Source organism: Poeciliopsis prolifica, unplaced genomic scaffold, assembly GCF_027474105.1.
Source record: "Poeciliopsis prolifica strain line A6 unplaced genomic scaffold, Auburn_PproV2 SCAFFOLD026, whole genome shotgun sequence".
NCBI classification, from domain to species: Eukaryota; Metazoa; Chordata; class Actinopteri; order Cyprinodontiformes; family Poeciliidae; genus Poeciliopsis; species Poeciliopsis prolifica.
Genome location: NW_026562401.1, coordinates 6,873,975 through 6,897,953, shown reverse-complemented (window position 1 = coordinate 6,897,953; position 23,979 = coordinate 6,873,975). Strand labels below are relative to the sequence as shown.

At 39.7% G+C, this 23,979-nt stretch overlaps 1 protein-coding gene across 4 annotated transcripts in view; it reads right to left on the bottom strand.

Annotated features, from left to right (window-relative positions):
* Window positions 1-12,160, bottom strand: part of cicb (capicua transcriptional repressor b) — a 44,616-nt gene extending 32,456 nt beyond the window's left edge. For all 4 annotated transcript variants that reach the window (XM_055048128.1, XM_055048129.1, XM_055048130.1 and 1 more), the window contains exons 1-2: window positions 11,928-12,160; window positions 3-3,974 (exon numbers count right to left, since the gene is read on the bottom strand). In XM_055048128.1, coding sequence (XP_054904103.1) covers window positions 3-3,837 — 3,835 coding nt within the window. In that variant the 5' untranslated portion in view covers window positions 3,838-3,974; window positions 11,928-12,160. The remainder of the gene's footprint in view (window positions 1-2; window positions 3,975-11,927) is intronic.
* Between the last annotated feature and the right edge of the window lie 11,819 nt (window positions 12,161-23,979).

Sequence of the window (23,979 nt, the reverse complement as noted above, 5' to 3'; positions counted from 1 at the left end):
ACCTGTGCCAGGACGTCCCATGATGATGTCCTTTCGAGGGGCAGGGTGCAGACTTTCTGCTGGTAGGATCAGAGGGAGCAGAGCTGTGGGAGAGGGGTGACAGGGAACCGGCTGCTGGACCTCTCCACCAAACCCGGTGCACTTGTTGTCTTCTCGTTCTCCGGGACTGTCCGTGCTACTCAGAGCTGAAGCCGTCACTGTTGTGCTTACGGCAACCGAGAGGGCTTGGAGGGGGCTGGCAGTAGGGTCAGTGGAAGGTAGAGAGGAAGATGTCGGGGAAACAAGTACTAGAGTTTGGGCTGGGCTCCGCAAGAAGACAGTACCGTTGGGTACTGTTGCTGCAGCAGCATTAATTGGGACAGGAACCTGGAGGGCCGTGACGGGTTGAGGAGTAAGGGGGGTTAAAGCAATGTCTGTAGGTGGGGTGCTATCTATAGTTGCCTCGTTTCTTCCTCCTCCTCTTTCCAAGGGAGACTCTGTGAACTTCACTAGTGGGACTTCAGGATTTCGAACAATGACAGGGGAGTCCCGCAAAGTCTGCTGAGGTATAGGGACCACTCGCCGAGGCCCTCCGTCAGTGGAGAGGGGAGAGGGAGGGGTTGAGGACACCAGCAGAGGAGGAGAGGCAGCAGCAGAGGATGAGGGCCTGCTGGAAGAAGGTGTGTTCAGTCCTTTAAACTGGGAGAGGGTGGGTGTATGTGTGCGAGAATGTGATGCTGGTGTTTGGGGCGAAAGCACCCTGAAAGAGTTGTTGAGGTCCCCCAGCTCCAGCTCTGTTTTGGGTGTATAATCGTGGTGGTGTGAGGGAAGAGGTGGTGGAGGGGGTGCATCTGATTTTCTCTTGCTGGGGCTCATGGGGACCGTAAACGTCAGGTTACTGTGGAAGGAGGGCGGGACGCCCGAAACATGTCTCTCCCTTTCACCTGCTCCTGTTAGGGTTGTTGGTTTACTGCCCCCTCCCCCTCCACCCCCTGTACCACTGGGCTGCCGGTGTCGCCGGTGTTGCAAGACTGGGGATGCAGTAATAGGGGAGAAGGTGGCCGGCCTGAAACCAAACAGTGGAGAGGGTGAGGGAGAGGGGGCAGGGGAGAAGGGAGACTGATTGGAGATAGGGGAGAAGGAGGGAGTGCCAGAGCGGGAGCTTCCTAAAGACACAAGCATGGTGGCAGCCTCACACTCATCTAAATCAAACCTTGACGACAGTTCATGAGGGAGGAGGGAAGGAAGGACCAAGCGAGGTCTGGAGTCTCCTCTGCTGCTGGTCTCACTGCTCTCTCTTGAGGTCTCGTCCCACTCAAACTCACTACTTGCCCTCCCCCGAAGGTCTGAAGGGGTCACCGTCCCTGAACTACTGCCTCCTCCTTTCTCCCCCCCTGCTGCCTCCATCTCTTTGGTTTTCATGGACAAGTGTCTAGAGCAGTATCCTCGACGCTGAGACTCCTTCATACAGCCCTCCCTAGAGCACAACCTCCTCCACTGCTTCCCATTGAACTTCTTACGGATGCCATTGGGAGTGCACACCACGTCGCCTTTTTTGTATTTCTGCTGAGCCAGCGAAAGAGGAGTCCTAGAACGGGAGGAGCCCGGAGAGGAGCCCACGCCAGAAGTGGGAGTAGAGGTTTGGGTGGGAGTGGTCTTGGTTAGAGGTAGGCTTGGAGTGGTGTTGCTTATTTCAGGGATTAGTAAAGAAGGGGATGGGGTTGGCAGAGGACTAGTTATTGTGGAGAGATGAGGTGGCCCTACACCCCTCACCAATGAGAGGTGAGTAGATGTAGGAATGTAACTGCTCGGCTTAGAGACAATATTTCTGTACTGGGAGGTTCCAGTGTTTGCTTTTGGACCAATGGAATGACCCATGTTAAAACGAGATACCTCAACATCTTCCTCTGGTGTGTTAGGCTGTTTCTGTCTTTCTTTGCCTGACAAGTTGCTTTCACATTCATGACTTGTGATGGCCACTACACTGGAGCTTACAGTGGAGGAATTGGCATGTGAATGCACAGTTCCAGAGGTGTGTACTCCTGCAGCCCCCTCATGTGAAAATCCAGGGCCCAGCACACCCATGCCGATACTTAGCTGGCAGACTTCTCTCTCTACCTCCATCTCCTCCCGGCGCTCCCTCTCCTCCCTTTCCCTCTCAAGCTCTCTCTCCTTTGCTTTCCCACCATCTAACTGGGAGACCTCCCAAGGAGGGATGAGGAGTCTCAGGCTCTGTCGGGACACCCAGACAACCTGACCTGTTATTTTGTCTTTCTCTTTCTCCTCTACCAACTTTTTACCCAGAGTTTCACTGTCTTCGTTTAGGAGTACCTGGTAAGGAAACGAGACACCAGGGTGGGGATCCACCTGAACAACAACCCCCTCTCTGTACAACAGAGGACTCCTTTCCTCTTCACCAAATGGGACACACACTCGAGTCCCAACAGCTACGGGGGAAATGCCAGGTGGTGGTGCATCTAAGATGAAGTAGACAGCACTTTCAGCCTCTGTAGAAGGTGTCACCATAGTCCCACCACAAAAAGGGTATTTAACAAGGGTTTCTTCTCCTTGGAGCTGAACTTCAACACTACCTCCACTTACCCTGCGCACCACCCCTGGTCTGAACACAGAAGATTGGAGGCAGGAATCTTTACTATTGGCAGTCTTCATGTCACTCTCCATTTTTCTTTTTCGTTGGCGAGCCAAAACTCTCTGGTTTTTCATGCCTTTAGCCAGAGCTTCGGCTAGTCCCTCTGAAATACTGACCTCTTTAGGGTGTGAGTTTTGGAAAGGAGCAAGGATGTGGATATTAGCATTTGGTCCTGTTGCCTCCATAACATCCAGATCAGAAGAATGCTCACTAGCTGTATCAGTAGAGGAAGAGCGTGCCGAATTAGGGGCACCCTCCAAATCATTTTCCCCAGTTAGTGAGTCTTTTTCCTTGGAATGTGATCTCCTGAGGGTTTTATCCTTCACTGAGACAAAATGGTTTGTTTCTGTGACTTTACTGTCTGCTGTTAACACTGATGGCTGATTACCTGAGCAATTATTACTTCTGCTATTAATGCTATTTATATAAGTACTATGACTTCCAGCACAACTGTTACTACTGCTAGTCATACTAGTAATACCACTTGTAGTGATACTGGAAGTACTGCTATTTATGCTCATAATATTGCCTTTATTAATGCTGTTAGGAATATTGTTACTATGCTTAAAAATATTATTTAGAATATTCACACTTTCACTATTTTTACTGTTGATACTGCTGTAGCTGTTAGATATAGATAGAGCAGGGCTGGAGACAGGAATATTATTTGTGACACTTGCATTGTTAGCAAAATGCTCATACATGTATTTTTTCTTGGGTATGCGCGCTTTGAATGTGGCCGTTTTCCTACTGGAAACTGAGCCCAAACTAGGACTGTGATTGGTGGCTTGCGGGGGTGCAGCTATGCCGAGTGGAGCTGGGGCAGAGGTAGGCAATACTACAGAATCAGTGGGTGGGGAACTGTTTCCATTTGTCCCCACCGTTTTTTCCTTCTCAGTCTTTTCCTCTGGCTTCTTTCCATCACTTGTGTCCGACACCACAGGTTTCATTTGCTCGGTAGTCTCCTCCTTAGTGTTAGTATTGCTGTTTGTGATCGGTTCGTCATCTGAGTTTGCTTCTGTGGGCGTCGGTGTGTATTTGCGTTTGGACGGAGTGCTGGGTGTGTGCTGTGTGGTTCTGACAAGCGTCTCCTTCTTGACTCTTTTGGAGTCTTTCTCTTTTAAGGGATGAGAACCAACTCGTTTTTTTCCTCCTCTGCCTCTTGTTAATGGTGGAGATCGTCTTCTATTTGTCTTCAACGGACCCATCTCTTGCTCACTGTATACAAAGTGCTGCAGATTATATGAAGCTCCTATTTTATACTTTAAGGCACCCCTTTAAATATTTTGCTCTCTTCTTCTTTTCTTCTGTGCTTTTTCTGTTCATCTGCTTTCCACCATGTAATCTGAAAGAGAAGGGAGATAAAGCAGACAGGTGGTTATTTATTGTCTTCACAATCAGAAACTGCAAAGGAAAAAAATACATCATACAAGGAATTCAGCTACACTGCACTACTCACATTGGCTCAAAATCTAGAGTATGCTTTCAGTGGGCATACCCTCCATGCCTGCCCTGATTCACAGTGAAGTGCATGCATGCATGCATGTCGAGTGCTTGCAAACATCAAACCTGGATTCCAGTGTTACAAAAATGATCGCCAGAGGAAAAACCTCTTCTTAAGCTTTTTCCTTAAAAAGATTTAAATATTGTTCCAAAACATTTCTCCTGACTCTAAAATAATTGTAAAACATGTAAATAATTAAGATCTTGCAGCAGGAGAGCTTGTGACATGAAAATCCCACATATCTTTTCAAATAGAAGTCTATTTCATGAAGCAGTATGCCTTTTTACTGTTTTACTTTAAGAGGTTATTATCATATCTTCATATTGACTTTCTTGCCACCCTGTGTATAGACTTTTATTTTAAAGCAACAAACCAAGTACTTTACGACTTGCCCTCAACTAACGAAGACTTCTTGACAGGCTGGCTGAGAATACTTGATAACAACAGCGATGAAGAAGCAAAACATCTATGTGGTGTGACAGATGAATTACATATGATTTACAAATGATTTATATTTGGGTTTCAAGGTATTAGGATAATGTAGTTGTGGACGTTTTTAGCAAATTTCACAATGACAACATAACCTACAATAAATAAATACCTAGTAATTATGTCTTTCTGCTTTTAATTCATGGTGAAAATAGACCTTCTGCAGTGGAAAATGTAAGAACCAACTGGAAGTAAAAATCAGTTTCTTCTTTCCACCTTATCAGGTGCTGGGCAAAAAAACTATTTTCATTAGTAAGTGGGAAACAAAGTATGTCAAAAACTATAAAGGTCGGTTTTAAAAGGCAATAAGACAGATGACACATGAGGCTTATCAGGCTATGAGTGGGTTCACCAGTAGTGTGAACTACATTTATGCCATTTGCTGGTTGTACTTAAATATATTTGCATTTTTAAACAGTAATGCAAATACGAATGAAACACTATGAAATTACTAGATGAGAACGTGGCATTATTAATCAATAAAGTTCTATAATTTTCAAGGAAGCTTAGGACTTATTTAATAAAACATTCTGAAAACTAAATCTTATTGGTTACAATCAATGTTTTGATACTTATTTGTTCTTTAAGTTTGTACAGAAACAGATTCAAGATTATAAACTAGAACCACTAATGATTATCAAAATCATTCAATACAACAAAATTGGGATCTTTTTGTTGTTCTTATCACCAAGATCTAATCTCAAAAACAGTTTTATAGGAAAAAAAAGGCTGAATTTGACTCCATATTTCTTGGGGAATATTCTACTATAACTATTTAGAGAAACTGAATGCATTCAACCTATCTTATTAGCTAATATCTATTGATATCCAAAAATGCTGATACATTTGCAATATATTATGAGGCCCAAATTTGTACACACTGTCAGATTACTGTGATTGTATAATGATTAGTTGTTAACTCCACAGAATTTGGCATCTGCTTTATAGCTTCCCATCACAATCAAACTGAAATGTTGTTTTTAAAGAATCCTGTCTAGTTTAAAATCTAAAACACCCAAGACTGGCCAAATTTCCTCAGGATAATTCTTCATTAAACAGAGGTGGACTGCTAGGGATGCATTGATATAAATATTTGAGCAGACATGAATGCTAAAACAGTTTTTACTGGTGATTGTTTGAAATTTTATTTAGATAAATATATGTATAAGTATCTTTTATGTGTCCTATTTGGCAGCGTACAACTCAGAGTTGTTGTCCAACTGCCAAGGAGAAGTCCAAGATATTTAATTTCATGAGTGGAGCCTTATGGCTTTCGCTATTGCTTTGATGTATATTTAAATGTATAATATATATATTTAAATGTATAATAAGTTTATTCTAATATGTAAACTTTATTAGAAATTGCTTTGGGTTTATTTCAAATGTAATGGACAAAGAGACAAAAAGGAAAAAAAGAAAGAGACAAAGAAAAAAACGTAAGGAAGAGCAATGGAGCAAAATGTTAAAAGGGAATGAGGGAGATTGAGAGAAAGAAGAGAATACAAGAAAATGCCCCAGAGGTCTGCAGGTCCTTTACAACATGGTTTGAAGTTTGTGAAAGCTGTAATCTAGATTTAAAGATAAACAACGAAAAACGTTTGGATCCTTAACTTTTCCAAAAATATATTTAAAATCTTGTCTCATTCTCATAAATTCATTATTATGCACTGTCTTCTTTCCTAAGCTGGATCTGTCATTACAACTCTAGAATTATCAAGTTTATTTTATAACAAAGATGAGGACGTTTATTGTCAAGCATGACTGAGCCTCTTGTTGTTTACAAAAAAAAGTAAGAGGTCACCAAAAACATTTTGTATCAAAGTAATAAAGGAAAGAAAGAAAGGAGTAGAGAAGGAAAAAGAGAAAGATCTTTAGTTTTTTTTTTTTTTTAAACACTCACACATTAAGGTCTCTATTATCGTTTGCATGATCCCCCCACTCAATTCCCTCCATCCACTTCAACATGTGACAGCAAAGCCTTCTCACACTGCGCATTATGGACGTGATGCTATGCGATCGACTTGGGAGTGAACATTTGTTTTGACTTCCATCAGAGGAAAATAGCTGGCGGAGGCCTGGGTGAGGTCACAACTACAACACGAGTGGGAGAAAGAGAGGAATACACGGCTGTTTGGTTGTTTGATCAAACAGGCTGTTCCTGTGTAGTCAGTGGGAATTTCCACAGTCATTCTAGCACTCGTCGGCTCCCTCTCACTTCTTCTCGAGGTCTCAGTTTTTCATAGTCGCCTTTTGTCAGTGTCACACTGATACTCTCTCTTTTTCTTGCACACACATACACACGCTCATGTTTCACCAAAAAGACAATATAATTGGAATAATCTGCCTCAGTAAGATATGCCCAAAATGAGAGAAATTAAAAGCCTGGCGCAGGATCAGGCACACTCACTGATGCAAGATTACAGACTTAATACAATGACACACACACACACACACATTTACAGACATATACACTTACAGCAAGCCGCACAGACGTATGCATATGTGTTCCCCCTTCGGTTATGCTCAGCAACTCACCCACATGTGCAAATGCATGATTTCCGACAAATGCAAATATAAACACTTGCCTATTAATTCATACAGTACACGCATATACTTCCTGACCTGACATTGAAAAAGTTTCTGTCTTTCAGACAAACACGCACACACAAGGTGACCTCAATGTTAGCTGTTTAACAACAACATAAATGAGTAACACACCAGTACCTCTTCATGTCGTACAAAAACTCATCTCTCCCTGGACAAAAATGACTAATCAAAACCAAGAGTCGCTCACCCAATCATCACTGTATCACAGCATAAACAGTTTATAAGTTTGGCTGGCAACACAAGCAGGGACGCTGTCATTTATAATTCCTGCATCAGTCCATGTGAATGAGTTTTTACACAAATTTTAAACAATCAGTCTAATGAAGATCAAAATTGGACAAATTTGTCTCTAAGCTAATCTATGAATTTTAAATAAATGCATTATTTGTTCTAAGAATGGATCAAATTGGACAGCTGCCACATTTTTTTAACTAAAACAATCAGACATAGATTATGAAATCATAATTTGACGCATCAAATGAAGATAATCTTTTAATTTCTTCATTTTATCCTGGACTCAAACCTTGCATCACTAGTTTTTTCTTTTATGTGTCATGGTTCTTAAAAGAAAAATCTAAATTGGTCAAAACTGGTACTGGTCTGACTTTAAAGAAAACCAGAAAAATGCCTCAGCCGAGATAAGAATGATCAGTGCCTCTCTAGTTTCTCAAACTGACCTTTTCAGTGACATTTCAAAGCTTTCAAAGCTTTAAAAACACAACCTGAAACATATCTGTGCATCATAAATAGTAACTACAAACCTGCTCTAAAAGCACATGATAAGAGTGGATTTAATTTAACATATATTAGTTTATGTCTCACTGATTAGTAGTGAGCACATTCAGATTTTATAAAAACATCCAGTAAATGAGAGTAGTGGATAAACAAACTAGCTGAACATGCAATGCTTTCTATACATTCTATACTTCAAAACTAAATTATTTCCAATAAAAAGACACATGTTTAATCTCTGATGATGTATATTATAGATGTGTATTTATGAATTGTGTTAAATTGTCAATCTCTGAAAATAATGAAAAAGAAAAAAAAAAGAGAACATTTTGACTGAAGGAATGTACCTCCCACCAGTACCAGACCAAGTACCCCTTCATTAGAGGAGATGACGAGGCCTGGACTGGGAATGCTGGGTCTGTAAAGGAACTTTTGAAAAATGGGAAAAGAGGAAGGAGTCAGAGCCAGATGTCTGACTGTTTGGCTAAATGACTGGCGAGGATCTGATCTTAGCACAGAAAAATGTGTTTGGTCATGCTCATGGCCATCCCAAAACGCTCGAGACTTTGGCTGATAAGCCAGTGGGAGGCATGTGTGTGTGTTCTCATTTCATTTCCAGAGTAGTTACAACCAAAGGAAAATATATATCAGTTTGATTGTGATTTACCCTTTTGCTATTTTATTATTTTTGATATAGGAAGTTGAATGTGTTTTTGCTTCCCCCAACTACAATGTCAAGAAAAACTACACTGATTGCATGTGGTATCTGTTATTTCCATGCTTATGAAAAGCAGAGAATTGAAATACTGCATGTGACCTAATCCTTAACTTAAAAATCAACAATCACCAATCCATGATGACCACTAACATTTGAATAAAATGTTATGATATAAACAAAAGCAAGTCTGAATCAGAATTTCTCTGTGGTGGGAGCTGCTGAAGTGCATAAAGTATCAGTCAAAATTTTGGAAGAAAAAGTAAAATGCTGAAAATACAATTTTGTTCTCCTCAGGGTTGAATTTGGATGAAGGAGAAAAAGGAATTTAGAGGTGATCTGGACAAGTCCTGACACTGTCCAGCCAAAATTAGAGGCAGCCACCAGTAAACTTGCTGATGCTCTGGACTAAAGCAAACTGTAAATCTTACATCGATAGATAATCGCAGTCTCCATGGCAATAAACTGGACTCCCCCTTTAAATGACAAAAATCGTCTGTTTCACCCAATAAAAACAGAGGATAAAGCGACTCTCCTTGTAATGTAGCCCTGGTCGGCAGCAAAACCAAACTTTACACACACGCTAAATGCCCTCTCTGGAATTTACAGCACAGTCATGCATACTGTTAAACTCTCCCTTGGACTTGTATATTATCACACACTTACTTTACCATGTAAACAATCTCCTATACATAACTCCAATTTCACTGTATAAATTTTTCATATCTGCAATTAGTACACACAAGTTTTCTGATGAGTTTAAAATATAGAATTTCACCGAGTTTTTCAGTTCGGATGCAGGTGCATGTAAAGCACCAGGCACGTACACTCACTCCGCTCGGTCATTTATAAACATCTCTGTGTTGCCACGAGAAAATTAAGTTGTGGAGTATTTATTACTTAACTATGAGACTCTAATAAACAAATGACAGTTTATTAAGTTTGTCAAAGAGGAGGCAGCATGTGTCCCGCTGTATGATGGCACAGGTTGTGTGTATGAAATGAAAGAAGGTGAAGGGGGCGGGGGGCAATCAAACGGCTTGTTGTACAAAAGGTATCAGCCGTTTTTGGACCGTGTCTGCCTCGCGCAATGCTGCATTGGCAGCTCATGTCAAAGAGAATGTATGTATGGAGGCATTATGCAGCTCATCCTTCCCTCCTGAAACATTTTATGGGTGTCTGTCTGGGCGCAGGGCTGCAGTGACGGAGGAGGCAGAACGTAAAGAGGAGGAAAGAAGGACGACCGTGGTGGTGAAGCCTGTCGTGGTCCTCGTACTCTTCGGTATAGCAGGGCGGCTTTGCCCTTAACTGGGTCACCGGGGAACACACACTCACACGTAAAACGGGAAAAAAAGCAGACAACACGCTCTCTTCGACAAACACTCACAATTTTGTTTAGATGCTTGAGGTGCGTGAGAGGGAGGTGATTGAACAGACAAGATGATTTGAATAGAAGAATATGGGGTTCTGGTATTTTAGGGTGAGCTGTGTGTGTTTGTGTCTGCATGCATGAATGCAAGTGAAAAGGGCCGCTTGTTACAGAATGAGAATATCGTGCCGTACTAGAAATACTGGTAATTGTTTATTTGATCGGAGCAGATATTAAATAACATTATTATGAATAAAACAAAGAGATGCACAGATCGGGCTTTTCCCTGCAGATACCGATGTCTCTTTTTCTATCAGGTTCAACAGTAGTTCCCCCCCCCTTGCCTTGTAAGGTCTATAAAACACAAAAGATAAAGAAATGTGGTGGTTTTGAACAAATGAGGTAATGAAAAAAACATTCTATCTTTGCAAAAAAAAAAAAAAGCAGATGTCTAAAACTAAGTGCATCAAAGTAATTGATGCAGCTATACATTGAAAATAAAGGGAGTTCATTTATGAACAGGAAAAATAATTACATATTTCAGTATTCCGATCAGGGAAAATTGGACGATTCCGATCTCTGGCCTATTGACCGGTGCATCTTTAATAAAATATAAGCACTAAGAAGGTCTGACATTTGTACACATTGTGGCCAGGATTGATCATGGGTTTTTGTAGCATAGATCAGAGGTGACTCTTCCAGTTTGGGACCAAATGGCAGAAATGCCAATGTCACATCAATGCCCAGCTGCTCAACAACATCAGGACCACACAGGAGCATTAATGAGGATAATGGGGAATGCATGCCACAGTGGGAACATGCAGGACAGATTAAGTCGAAATGTCCTAAACAAGCATCAAATAACTAGAGTTAAATGTTGCAAAACTGCTAGAAATGTGCAGATGTCATGGGATGCCTCGAATATGATTGCAAGATAGCAGAGCTGGAAAGTAGAGTGACGACGAGAGGAGGGAAAAGCCGAGAAAACACTGAAAGCATCCCCGGCTTCTCTGTGAGTACTACGAGAGGCGCTCTACAATGTCAAAGGAGTATATTATGACTTGAGGCGGTCAGGCGCTTTGCTGTGCAGGATGGTGAAAAAAAAACACACACACACACAAACCAACCGGTAGGAAAGTAACGCTTAATTATCTTAACCCCAATTACTCGTCATGCAGCGTTGTTTTGTATGCAAGAAACGCACTGTAACGGAAAAGTGTGCACGAAAGCGCAACCGAGTAGAGATTTCTTAACGTCGCAAGGAACCCAGGGTATATAAAACTTAGGTGAACGCAGAAATCTTTTCGTTATCGCTCTAGTAAGCAGCCGTGGCATTAGTAGTGTAGTGGTGGTTGTAGCAGTCGTAGTAGGGCTACGAGACGATGGTACAAGATAACCACAAAATGACGTTTTCCCCAAATGCATTTTATATCATCCCTTGTTGATTTCTTTTAAAATATCCCGAATCCGATCCCTTTTCGTGTTAGTAAACATTTAGAGAGCAACGCTGCAAATAGGTCGCTTGTTTTTACTACGCTACGTGCCGCGGCTCCGCGCAAAACTCCAAAACTAAGGTCAAGAAAAAGTACTCTACAATTAACAAGCGACGTTATTGCCAACTGCATTAATGCGGGATTTTTCTGTCGGAGGATGGGGAAACATTTCAGAAAGTTTTTAGGCTGTTACGCTCCCACCCCTCCCCTGTCTTCGGGGTTTTTTTCCCCTCGGCTCGGAAGCCTTGTCACTCCGTGTCTTTGGACGGTTGTGGAACATTCGACGACCGTTGGCGCTTCTACGTTCTAGTCTCGTGCTAACTCCTGAAAATGAAAAATGAACGTCAGTGTAGCTTGACTAACCTCTTGCTAACTTAGTTCCAACTCACCTCAAACAGCGTTTTTCCTCATTCCACAGAAAGATTTACGGTCCTATTTTCCCGATGGGGAGACGAGTACAACTCCCAGTGACATCCCTCTGCTGTCGGCTTTGAATACTTCGCACTTTACTTTTCCTGCACAAAACATGTCTTTTCCCCTCCGCAGAAACTCAAACAAGGATACAAAAAAAACTATCGCTCTCCTTTTCCACTACAGTCACAAAATGGTGAATGAACCACTAACAGCTGGGGAACCGACCAATGACAGTCCGCTGACAGTTACAGTAACCAAACAGCGCGGGCGCTGCGGCGCAGAGGGCGTAGCGGGCTGTCAAAGTCTAGCGGACGGACAGAGAAGTCCAGCCAATGGCGGCGGGGATGCTGAGCGAAACCGGTGTCCTGTCCCAAACTTTACAGTATCCAATGAGAGCTTTGGGAACCATAGGAACAGCATGAGGGAGGGTCGAGAGGAGGGAGTATGTGACTGCCAGCCAATAAAAAGGCACAAATGTCCCCTCCGTCTCCTCCTCTTTTCATGAGGAGTATGTTTACCATAATTGACAGCACAAGTACTATCCCAGAGTAGAGCGTGATAACGCAACAACCGCTGCAAGTTGATACAGGAAGGATCCAAACAGCCCTATACAGTCACTGTCACATCTGACTGTTGTTACGCGCGTTTTTATAACCGTGCCCTCTTATCCTTTTAGCGAGACAGATTAAAACAGACGAAAAAGAAAAATGAGCTAAAGTTTACGTCCAAAAGTTATTTTCTGAGATAATTTTCACTTTGTGTGATGCAGCCGATCATCAACTACATCCCCCCTTCCTTTTCTCTCAGCAACAGACGCTCACTTTCACTGCTCTCAGCCAATCACGGCGCAGAATCTAACTCGCTCTGACGTAGGTGGTTTCCAAGCCACGCCCACTCTATTATAAGTGAACGGGAGCTGTCCTGGCTAACGTCAGTTCCTCGGCAGGCGATTGGACGGATGAGAAACGTGTCGGGGCCAATGGTCGCGCGTTGCGATGATGTCATCACGAGTGTTGCCACCAGCTGGACTTACGGGGCGTGGCATATAGTAAACTCCGCTAACATTGTGTGTTTGCAACTTGCAGATAGTGAATATGAATTGGTATAATGAAAATGATCCCGAGTTTATGTTTTATATGATGACAAGTGTCAAGATGGGCATTCTGCACGTGACATTACTTGGATATGCAACATATGTTAGTGACCTTCAGTTTCTGCATAAACAACGTAAAATGACGCTACCTTGCAGGAGATAGGTCCATCATTGCAAACATTACATAACCGCTGGCAAGTGTGTGTAGTAGAATATCAGACTCATGCTGAGGCAGACCATCAAATCTGGGGTGAACAGTGCCCCCTGCTGGTATGCAGGACTGTAATGTTGAAAACACAAGGAAGCCCCTGATTGGATAGTGGTGCTGTATGTTTTGTAAGTGTATGTCAACCTCTCCCCACTGTGCCTTCCTACATGTGTGCACATTTGTGTGTGTGTGTGTGTGTGTGTGTGTGTGTGTGTGTGTGTGTGTGTGTGTGTGTGTGTGTGTGTGTGTGTGTGTGTGTGCGTGTATATGTGTGTTCTGTGAGACAGAAGAGCTGTAAATTGATTAAACGTGGATTTAGAGTGACATCTAGTGGTGATGGGTATGCATCGCAACTGATAACAGATCTGTTCACCTATTTGAACGCTCATATAAAAGAGGTGAAGTTTAAATCACAGTTATGTTCTTAAACAATATCCAACACTTTCACTTTCTGAAAAAGTTCTTGCTTTTGAAGAACTTTTGAAGAAAGCCAAAATAAAATCAGTTTCAAGGGTGCCATGTATGAATGTAGAAGAAGGTGATGTCAAACTTTATGGCCACACTATTAATTACCTTAAAGCATGGTGGTGGCAGCATCATGATATGTGTATATTCTTTCACTGGGAAAGGGACAAAGAAGCTGATCAGAATTGATTACAATAACCAGATCAACAAAGGAATGATTTAGATCAAATAATGACTCCATCAAAGTATATAATATTAAATTGATTTTCACAGACTATCTCCATCTAATCAGAAGCAAATTTAGTCTCTTGATGTACAAAATTGGAAGGAACATACCACAAAAAAATTGTACATTGTACAATATGTACATTGTTGATAAAAACCATTCACATTGTTGCTTTACTAGCCATTATAACATATGCATAACTACAGACTGGTTTCCACCAGCTCCACAGTTCACTCCATCATTTGAATTTGCTCCTTAAAAAACATATAAAAGCTTTTTCTTTAAACACAGATCAGTAAAGCATTTGGACCTTATGGGGAAAACACTGAGAATGTGTCAGCTTGCAAATACTTGGACACATGGATTGATGACAAATCACAAATGGTCTTTTTCACCTCATGTAGAACATCTGCTGAAAAAGCTCAAAGCTGCACTTGGCTTCTCGTGTCGACACAAATCCTGCACGAAGCTGGAGATGAGGAAAAAACTCGTGTGAACAACTTTCCCAAATGTGTTGTACTATGGAGACAGTATCTGCAAGAATGCAGCTTCAACACTTTGTTGTCTGCATGCAATATTTCACAGTGCTTTGCATTTCATCACATACTCTCCCTTCTGGAGTTAATGCTGTGAATGTTAGGCCATAACATCACAAAGGAGGCAACAACAACTGGTTCACTTTCATTTTTGAAGCTGTCTTGGGTAAGCAGCCTTTGTATTTGCTTCGCCTCGTGTCTCCAGTCAGAAGTTGACACAATATCACGTCTGCTTCTTTTCACTGTGGCCACAATCTGCTCAGAAGATTTATTTTACATTGCACCTTGGTGCTGGAATAATTTGCAGAAGTTATTAAAACTCCAACAGTTTATTCAGATAAATTAATTTAAAACTCTTCTGTTTAACTGAAGAGTGTAAATGCTATTCTTAAATCATTTTAATTAGTTTTATTAAGTCTTAATATTACAATCTATTTTTGTCTGTTTTTATTTTGGAAGTAATGTTTTAATCATCTGTACCTTTTATTTAATATCCTGTATGCTGGTGTGACTCCTGGCCAGGTCTGTCTTAAAAAATAGATTATTTTATCTCAAGCAACTTCCAGGTAAAATAATGGTTAAACAAAAAATATTGCTTTTTTTTTTTTTTTGACAAACTTACATATTCTAGATCATCCAACTAATTTAGACATCAGATCAATTAAATGTATTTGCACCATGATTGCACTCCTTTCTTTTTCTTTCCTTTTCAAAATGCATAAAAAAGTAAATTGGTTTTACTTACATGTTTCTTTCATTCTTTATTTTATTTCCTCTAAAGTTTCTATACTTACAACTAGCTGCAAGGCAAAAGTGCTTCCAATTGTGCTACCATAACTGAATTATTGATTCTTAAATTTAAACTTTACGACAATATGAAGTAAGCTTAACCCTTTTATGCATGAATTATGATCCTTTGTGTCAGGATTTTTTAAATTTCCTTAAGGCATAAAAAAAGGTAGGAAAAAATGTTTGTAAAATTTTTTTTTACTATTATTAATAATTTTTTTTCAGGGGACCAATTGAAATTTTGTTATTTGAAAAATACATTGGTAGTATTGTTCTTCAGGGGTTATCTGATGTCATAATATTTGTTTTATTGGCAAGAGTTGTCTACAGCAGGAGGAGGACCAGAGTTGGTTGGAATGCTTTTTTGTCTGTCGGCCTTATTGGATTGAACAAAAATAATTTATTGTATTTGCAGCTTACGGCCCGTAGTTGATAGTGTATTTTATGATGCATTAGTGCCCACTTCAATGGTCTGTGTGCATTTATAACATAAAAATCCACAAGAAGCACAAGAAAATGGCTTTTAGATAGCTGTCCACTGCAGTGACCAACATACCAAGCCTGAATCAGAGTTTATTCCTCAAATCAGATGAGGAATAAGCTCAGATAATAAATCTGGAAATAGGAGTAGGCAAAAAAAAAAAAAAAAGTGATGGCAACTGTTGGCGATACATCGAATTACTAGTTTTTGTTGCTATTTTTCTTTAATAAAAGTTTATTTGATTAGAAGCATTTAAGTGGGACAAACTGACATCAAACCACTGAGGGAATCTGTAACGGTGAATGACCTCATTTCCCTTCCCCTTCACGTTATATCCGAGTAAAGTTCCTTCAAGCTCACGGTTAAATGTGACAAAATGTTGAGACCTTTTGCACTGAGTTTGCATTCACTCCTCCTCACACCTGCCCACGAGTTTTCTCTGATGACACCCTTGGAAATAAAGCTGAAGGTTTTTCCATGAGTCTTCAACCAACACATGCAGTTGAAATTTTTGCTCATTTTGAATTCAGGAATCCAGACGTTTCGATAACATTCATACAGGCCATGCTGTTTGTATTTTTTTTTTCCAGATAGTATGATGTTTGCTTCAAGAATTTATTGACGTCTAACTGAATCTATTATTTTCTGAAGAAGATAAACATTTTTAACGCCCCAAAGGAGCATCGATCTGCTCTGTGAAAAGTTGAAAGAGGTCTTCCTTCCTGTGACAACAAAGTTGTCACAGGATAATACAGAAAAGATAATACAAATAAAACACAATTAATAACAGTGACCTTTAGTGGAGCTTTGACTGCAAGTTGTAGAGAAGTCTCTTTAGAGGTTCAGTCAGAGCCAAGAGTGCTGCGACTGTAGTGGTGCAGATTTCTTTCATAAATTCATAATCAGAATTATAATAATATAATAATCAAAAATATGACTCATGTCTCACATCAATGACATAAAAGTCTGACAAAATGTGACATGATCATTCAGGCTGCAGACACCTTTGATAGATCAGGTATCCAATTAAGTTTCACATGTGAAGCAGCACATGTAGCACACATCAGATGAAGAGATCAGTATTGTGTCGTTCAGATCAAAGTGAAAAAGTCGGATATAAATCGCATGGCTGCAATTCTGATAAAAAAATTAAATAAAATGTTATTTGTGCCACTTTCAAATACAGCTCTGGAAAAAATTAAGAGCCCACTTCACTGATACCGACTGAAAACCTACTGATTTCTGAACTCTAGTTAAATCACATGTATTGTTATTCCTAAACTATGCTAAATGAATGAATATAAACTTGTTTTCTTTTATTTATTTGAGGTCTGAAAGAACTACATGTTTTTCTTTATTTTGACCATTTCTCATTTTCTGCAAATAAATACTACATTTTTACTTGGCATTTCAGAAACATGTTGTCAGTAATTCATAGAATAAAAGAACAATGTCCATTTCACTCAAATATGTACCTATATAAAGTAAAATGAGAGAAACTGATGATTTTAAGTGGTTTCTTAACTTTTCCAGAGCTGTATGCAATAGTAGTTTTCAAAGCACCTGCCATACAATGATCACGCATTTTATAAAACTTTTTTGTCATTGACGTGAGACATGCACCTTAATTCTGCACCAGAACAAGCTAGGTGACGTTAATCAGGGAATAAATAAAGGCTGAAAATTATCGTTATGAAATCATAAAATATGTCTGTGAAGAAGCGCAGAACATCACAATCCCACTAACTCCAGCTCTGACTGCACATCCAATAATTCAACTAGTGAAATAAATGACCACACAAAAGAAAAGAAAAATCGCATTCAAGAAAAAATCGGAACTGAGCATCAAGAGCTTCAGAGTAACATGACCTCTGACCCCTTCACCCAATAATGTACGCCACCCGTTTTCATAAAGTATAGTAAGAAAATCTAAACATAAAAGGAAAAAGAAAACATGGGAGGGTGAAAGTCAAATAAAAAGATAAAAACCAACAATAAAACTCAGATTGTGAGGGCTTGGGGAGGATTTACTGTACACCGCCACAGAGTCATGCACCCTGCTTCACCTGAAAGCTCGTCTTCAAGGACCCCTGGAGCAACGAATTCTTGTTACCAGCAGGAGCTGAGCCTTTAGGTGGAGGTTTGGGGCCTTGACTTTAGATATTCAGCAAAGGCACAGCAGCAGAACGGGGCCTTGCTTTCACAGAAGCAGTTAGATGTCAACAGAGGCTTTTATGTGCTAACATGAACTCTGAATCTGATGGCTACATGTGCGTCTATTTCTAATGAAGGACGTATGATTTCATCTTCTTTTAAGCCTCCACATGTTGAGTTTACGTAATAATCCTTACATAAGCGTCCATGAGTCTTTGCAAAGCATTTTGTGCTGTGGGCTTTTAAAGGAGGGAGTTATTGAAGGGGTGGTGGGGCTCTTTGTGTATCAAGTGTCAGCAGAGGACAAGTTTTCCTCTGTAGCGTACAGGAGCAGTCTTAACATCTGATAAGTGCTGCATTCTCACTCTGCCAGGGTGAGGATTTACAGGAGATCCAGGTGGGATCAAACCCAGAGATAAAGAACAGTTGGGGACGCTGTCACAAAGAAATGTTTCAGGAAGAAACTCTTGAATGGATTCATTCAGACACCTGAGCCGCCTCTCCACGCCGAGGCAAACTGCGCCGTGATAAACGGCGGCCTGAGGTGATGTTATGACCTCACAGGGCTGGCGCAGGGGGTCGACATCCAAGAGAACAGTGGGCCCTTGTGCTCCCTGCGTTCTAGCTCGGGGTAACTGTACACCGCTCAGCTGTTCCTCGGGGTCCACGTCATGTCGCCGAGCTGCAGGCAGGACCCTCACGAGGCGTCGCTGGTCACACACACAGACTTCACCCTGTGCTCAAGAGAAGACAGAGAGCACAGCACATGCATTCAGTACAGTAACAATGACCTCAATGTGTTTGGCTGCTGCATAAAATTGCGCACATTAGTTTTTATGAAAGCAGCATATGAGCGACATTGTGCTCTGTTAATTGCAAAAGTATTCAGTCTTTTTCCAGCTCATATTTACACAAACTGGTCATTTGAGAATATATGCAAAAACATATGTGTGGTTCAAAACTAAAACTGATGAATCGGTTATTGAAACAATTTTCAATTAATATATATATTTATATATACATACATATATGTGTATATATATATATATATATATTATATATATATATATATATATATATATATATATATATATATATATATATATATATAAATATATATATATATATATATATATATATATATATATATATATATATATATATATATATATATATATATATATATATATCCTAAATAATTGTCAGTTGTAACGCAACTGAAAAAGCCATCATGAAATGTGGCAGTGGCAGCATAATGCTGTGGGCTGCTTTTCTGCAACAGAGACAGAGAAGCCAGTCAGAGTTGATGGGAAGATGGATGAAGCTACAATGGAATGACTTAAATCAAAGCATAACAATTGGAATGTTGAAATGGCCCAGTCAAAGCCCAAACCTGAATCAAGTTAAGAAACTATGGAAAGACGTCAAAACGTGATAAACCCTGTGAAACATGTTATATTGAAAAAAGTTTCTTGAATTGAAGAAAGTACAAACCAAAACAAATCTTTGCATATGTGTTGGGATTATTTTAGTCTGTTCTTTAATCTAAGGCACTGATTTACTGAATAGAAATTAAAATGGTTATTTTCATGCAAACTAATCCAGAAAGTAATTGTGAAAGTTGTCTCTTTTTTTTCTCTCATTTTGAACAAATAATACAAAACAGATCTTCAGCATAACATGTAATATCAGATTACATGAAATAAAAAAATATAGAGAAATAACAATATATAATAATATAAAATGACCACAAACAAAATAAAAAGATATCTAAATACTTCATATAAAATGTGCACTTTTTAGTGCATGCCGAGCTGCAGGCATACACTATTATGATTATTATTATATCCTTTAAAAATGTAAGTACATTCAAGCACATAATAAATGGTCTGTTGTAACAACTAAAATAAAAACAAAAGTAAATGATATCGCAGATAAGTCTGCTTATGAGATGGAATTCAATTTCTTAACAAGTGTTATTGTTTTTACAAGTTTCTGATCATTTAAATTAAGTTTTTCTTAACTGAGGCAACATATGTTTTCAAGTCAGTTTCTTTAAAATTATTTCATGAGAATTTATTTTTACTCCATTTCATTTTGTGTTCATAATATTTTGCTATAATTATGATTAGACTGACTATACATATTCCATTTGAATAAAAGACTGAATTGGTAACAATGAGCAATAGTTACAATTTGATGAATCCACCATGTAAACACTATTCACAAGCATATATATTTCATATTTTTCTTCTTCATTTCTCATATGTTATTTTCTTCGCACCATTATATTAGGGCTATATTCTGGTCTATGGTCTTGTTTCCTGGCATGTTGGTGATTCTCATGTTGTGAGCAGTAAACTGGCTGCTATTGCGGCCATCCAACAACAGGGGGAGACATTGGCCCGAAAATTGTCTCGGAGAAAACAAGCCTCAGTTTAGGAGGTGAATGAAAAACTTTGTCGCGCGCATTTTCACACCGACTCATTTCATCGCAAGTCACTGGGAGCTAAAATGACAGACAGAAACAATAACGCCGTTTGGCTCAAGTAGTTGGAGACAACTGGCGGGAAAGGAAGGAAGAAGCGGAAACACAAGAAGCAGAGTATCAAACAAACCACATCAATGTGCGTTTACACTTGTCTGAGCTCAAAGCAGCGTCGCTGTGATGGAGCCTCACGGCGGTGCGGTGCGCTTCTTCTCGGTACGGTGGAGGATGTGGTGAACTTACTCGCAAGCCTCGGTGCTGAGCCGTACCGTAACTCTCTGAGGATGCAACACTTTACGCGTGCACGTGCGTGCGTGTGCGCGTGTGTGTGCGTGTGTGTGTGTGTGTGTGTATGGGAGGGCGTCAGGACGGGCTTCTTGCTGTGCACTGTGTGCTCAGTGCAGAGGCTGCGGTTCACTGTGGAGCAGAGAGCCAAGCCTCTGCGCTGGTTTCCGCGAAAGCAAGCGCTTCGTAATTTGGAGGAAGCGGAGGGGAGAGGGATGTGGCCCAGGTGACGGAGCTCAGCGGCTCCTGCGGTCTCGCACCTGGAAGGCTGCTGTGTTCACACACAGGCAGTGACCCCCTGCGAGGGCGCAGGAGTCAGCAGGGCATGCAAGGCCCCGATTTCCTTTAATAACCTCAAGATTATAATAGTGATACGAGGTAGAATTTTCATGCCCTTCAGTCGAGCTTGGACATTTGAACTTTTTAGGTCTTTACCTCATTCATCATCACACGTTTGGGCCTGAAATAGAAGCCTGAACACTATGTTTTATGTGCAAAAAATAAATAAATAAATAAATAAATAAAAATCCCAGTTTAAAAGGACTCGAGGGTCAAAAACTATAATTTCAAAGAACTAAAATGATCAAAACTGTTGACTTTTTTTCCCTACCTACTCAACACTATTTTAGTTTAGTGCTTCATGCACTGCAGTCTTTCTATGTGGAATCCAAAAGCTCCCAAAAAGGATGGGAATATTCACATCTTTGTGACAAAGATGTGAACAAAACTATTTTTCTTGTGGACCAAAATCATCAGCTCAAAGCTTCTTACTGGACAAAAAAAAGGTAGATCCAAAACTACAAATTGTTATTTTTACTTTGTTAACAAAAAGGAATCCGGTTGACTTGTTATTCTGAGCTTGACTGAAGAAAACTGATTTTTTTTGTTGTTGTGTATTCTCAGCAATAAAAACAGGATGAAGGTCAGTCTTCATGTGAAAATACTTCTTATATTTTGCCAAGTTTTAATACAGCAATCATATTTGAGTGCGCCAAGGTTTACTTTAGAGTAAAAGTCAAAGAGTAATTAGATTATTTTTACAATCATAATAAAATGAATCCATAAACCTTGGAAAAGATGATCACATTGTGTTGCATCGAACATTTTTTAAGTAGATTTGAACTTAAAAGTCACAGCTTTGTCCTAAGTCATTTAATTTTTGATGTTGGGGGGGAAATACGACAACCCAAAATTCAGTTTCTTATGAAATGAGAGGAACTTAAAAAAGTTATTTTGGTTAAATGGAGGCGCTGTAAGCTCTGATCCCATCATGGCCTCTGCACTAACAGACGTTGACACCCTGTGCTGAAAGCTGGCTGTTCACACAGGACTGTATCCAAACATAGTAATGGAAAGTTGAGTGGAAGGAAAAAGTGGGTTAGGAAAAAGTACACAAGCAAAATGACAACCACAGTCTTGAGAGACTTGTGAAAAAAAAAGAGTCAATTCAGGAGTGTGGGGGAGTTTCAGAAGCCGTGGACTGCAACGAGAGTCAGTACACACACACACACACACACACACACACACACACACACACACGTATTTAAAACAAAGTCCTCTTTTCAGATGAGAGTAAACTTTACTTTTCATTTAGAAATGAAGCTTCCAGAGTCAAGAGGAAGAGCGGAATGGATCAGGATAGTTTCTTAAGGACATGGCATTTAGTTGCTATTTATGTATTCTTTCTTTTACGATTTCATCTTCTTTAATCCTCCACTTAGTGATTTTCTTTTCATACAAAGTTGCTTGCTTGTAGCTGAGAAAACAAGAGGCAATAATAAATCAAAAACATAAAGTCTAAGCCTTGGATTTTATGATCTTGAGCGATATCTCCTCAAACTCTAAGGGGATATTTTACTCTGAAACCACCAAAAATATGGGAACAACTGGCTGAATTGGAGTAAATTATTATGGATTACTGAAGACTTTTGTACAGGCCTGCACCCAGATTTAAATTAATTTTTTTTTTCATTTTTTAAAAATAATGGTTATGGTAAAATGTGTTAATATGTTGGAAAGAAGTAGCCAGAGAGTAAACCCAAAGAAAATAGCACTTAATCCTAATTTTCTCCTTCAGGACTTAAACTGAATCTGTTTGACTGAAGTTTTCTTGTTTGCTTTTTCCCACATCAACATTCCAACAATATCACAGATATGAAGTTTGTCAAAATTATTTATTCTTTGAATGCATTTAGTTTAGTCCAGAAGTTGTTTCTCCAGGCTTTTATTGGTGTAGAGAAATGTAAAGAAAAAACTAAATGTTTTAGTGCCACATTTTGTGAGGTTTTACAGATGATTTATTATTAAGCAAGACTGTTCATAAGAATCGAGTCATTTCTTCATAAATTTTTTAAGAACTATTTGTGGCTCCGGAGCTGCAGGTTGCACACTCCCGATATAGACAATGGATGATTCTGAGGTTTTAAAGCTGCCATTCTTTTATATTCTAACAACAAAGAACCAGAAATAAAAGCCTCAACATTTTGTTGATCAGCCTTTCTGAAAATGACTTTCTTGTGTCAAAAATGTTGTATAGTGAAGGTTACTTATGAATTGATAGCTGGTTGTACGGTGTTGGAAGATGTAGGGAGGCTGGAAGAAAAAGATAGGAGCAGGTAGGAAGGAAAAGAAGAAAGCAAAAAAGGAAGGACAGATGGTTTAAGACGAGCAGAAAGGAAACAAGGGGCAAAAGGAATCAAGAAAGAAAAGTAAAGAGGAAGGAAAGGAATGCTGCAAGGAAGGAATGACAAAAGGAAGGAATGACAAAAGGACACAAGGAAGAGAAGAAGGAAATGATGTGAACAAGGAAGAAAGGAAAGACAGAAGAACATATGGCAAAAAGAAAGAACAGAAAACAGACAAAGGAAAGGGAAGAAGGGATGAAAATGAGAAAGAAAAGGAAGGGAAGAAGAAAAATACTGCATGGGAGAGATAAACTGCACAAGAAAAAAAAAAGAAAAAAATTAGAATACGGCATTTAGGAAGTGTAACACGGAAGAAAGTGGAGAACTACAACAATTTCTTATTTTTCTGGAAATTACTAAAACCAATCCTCACACTTGGAACCGATCATTAAGAAAACAGGAATAAATTTCTTCCTTCCGTCTTAAAAATGCTTTTAGTAGAGAAGCATTTTGTGAGTAATTTTACATTTAATCTTGAAACAACCAAATCTTGCGTGAACGCACGTTGGCTCGACGCTGACGACAGGAAGTCTGAAATTAATCTCTTTGTTTACAAGTAAACACACAATAAAACCCTGAAGTCTGGATGAATCCCCTGAATGAATATGCATGCAGTAA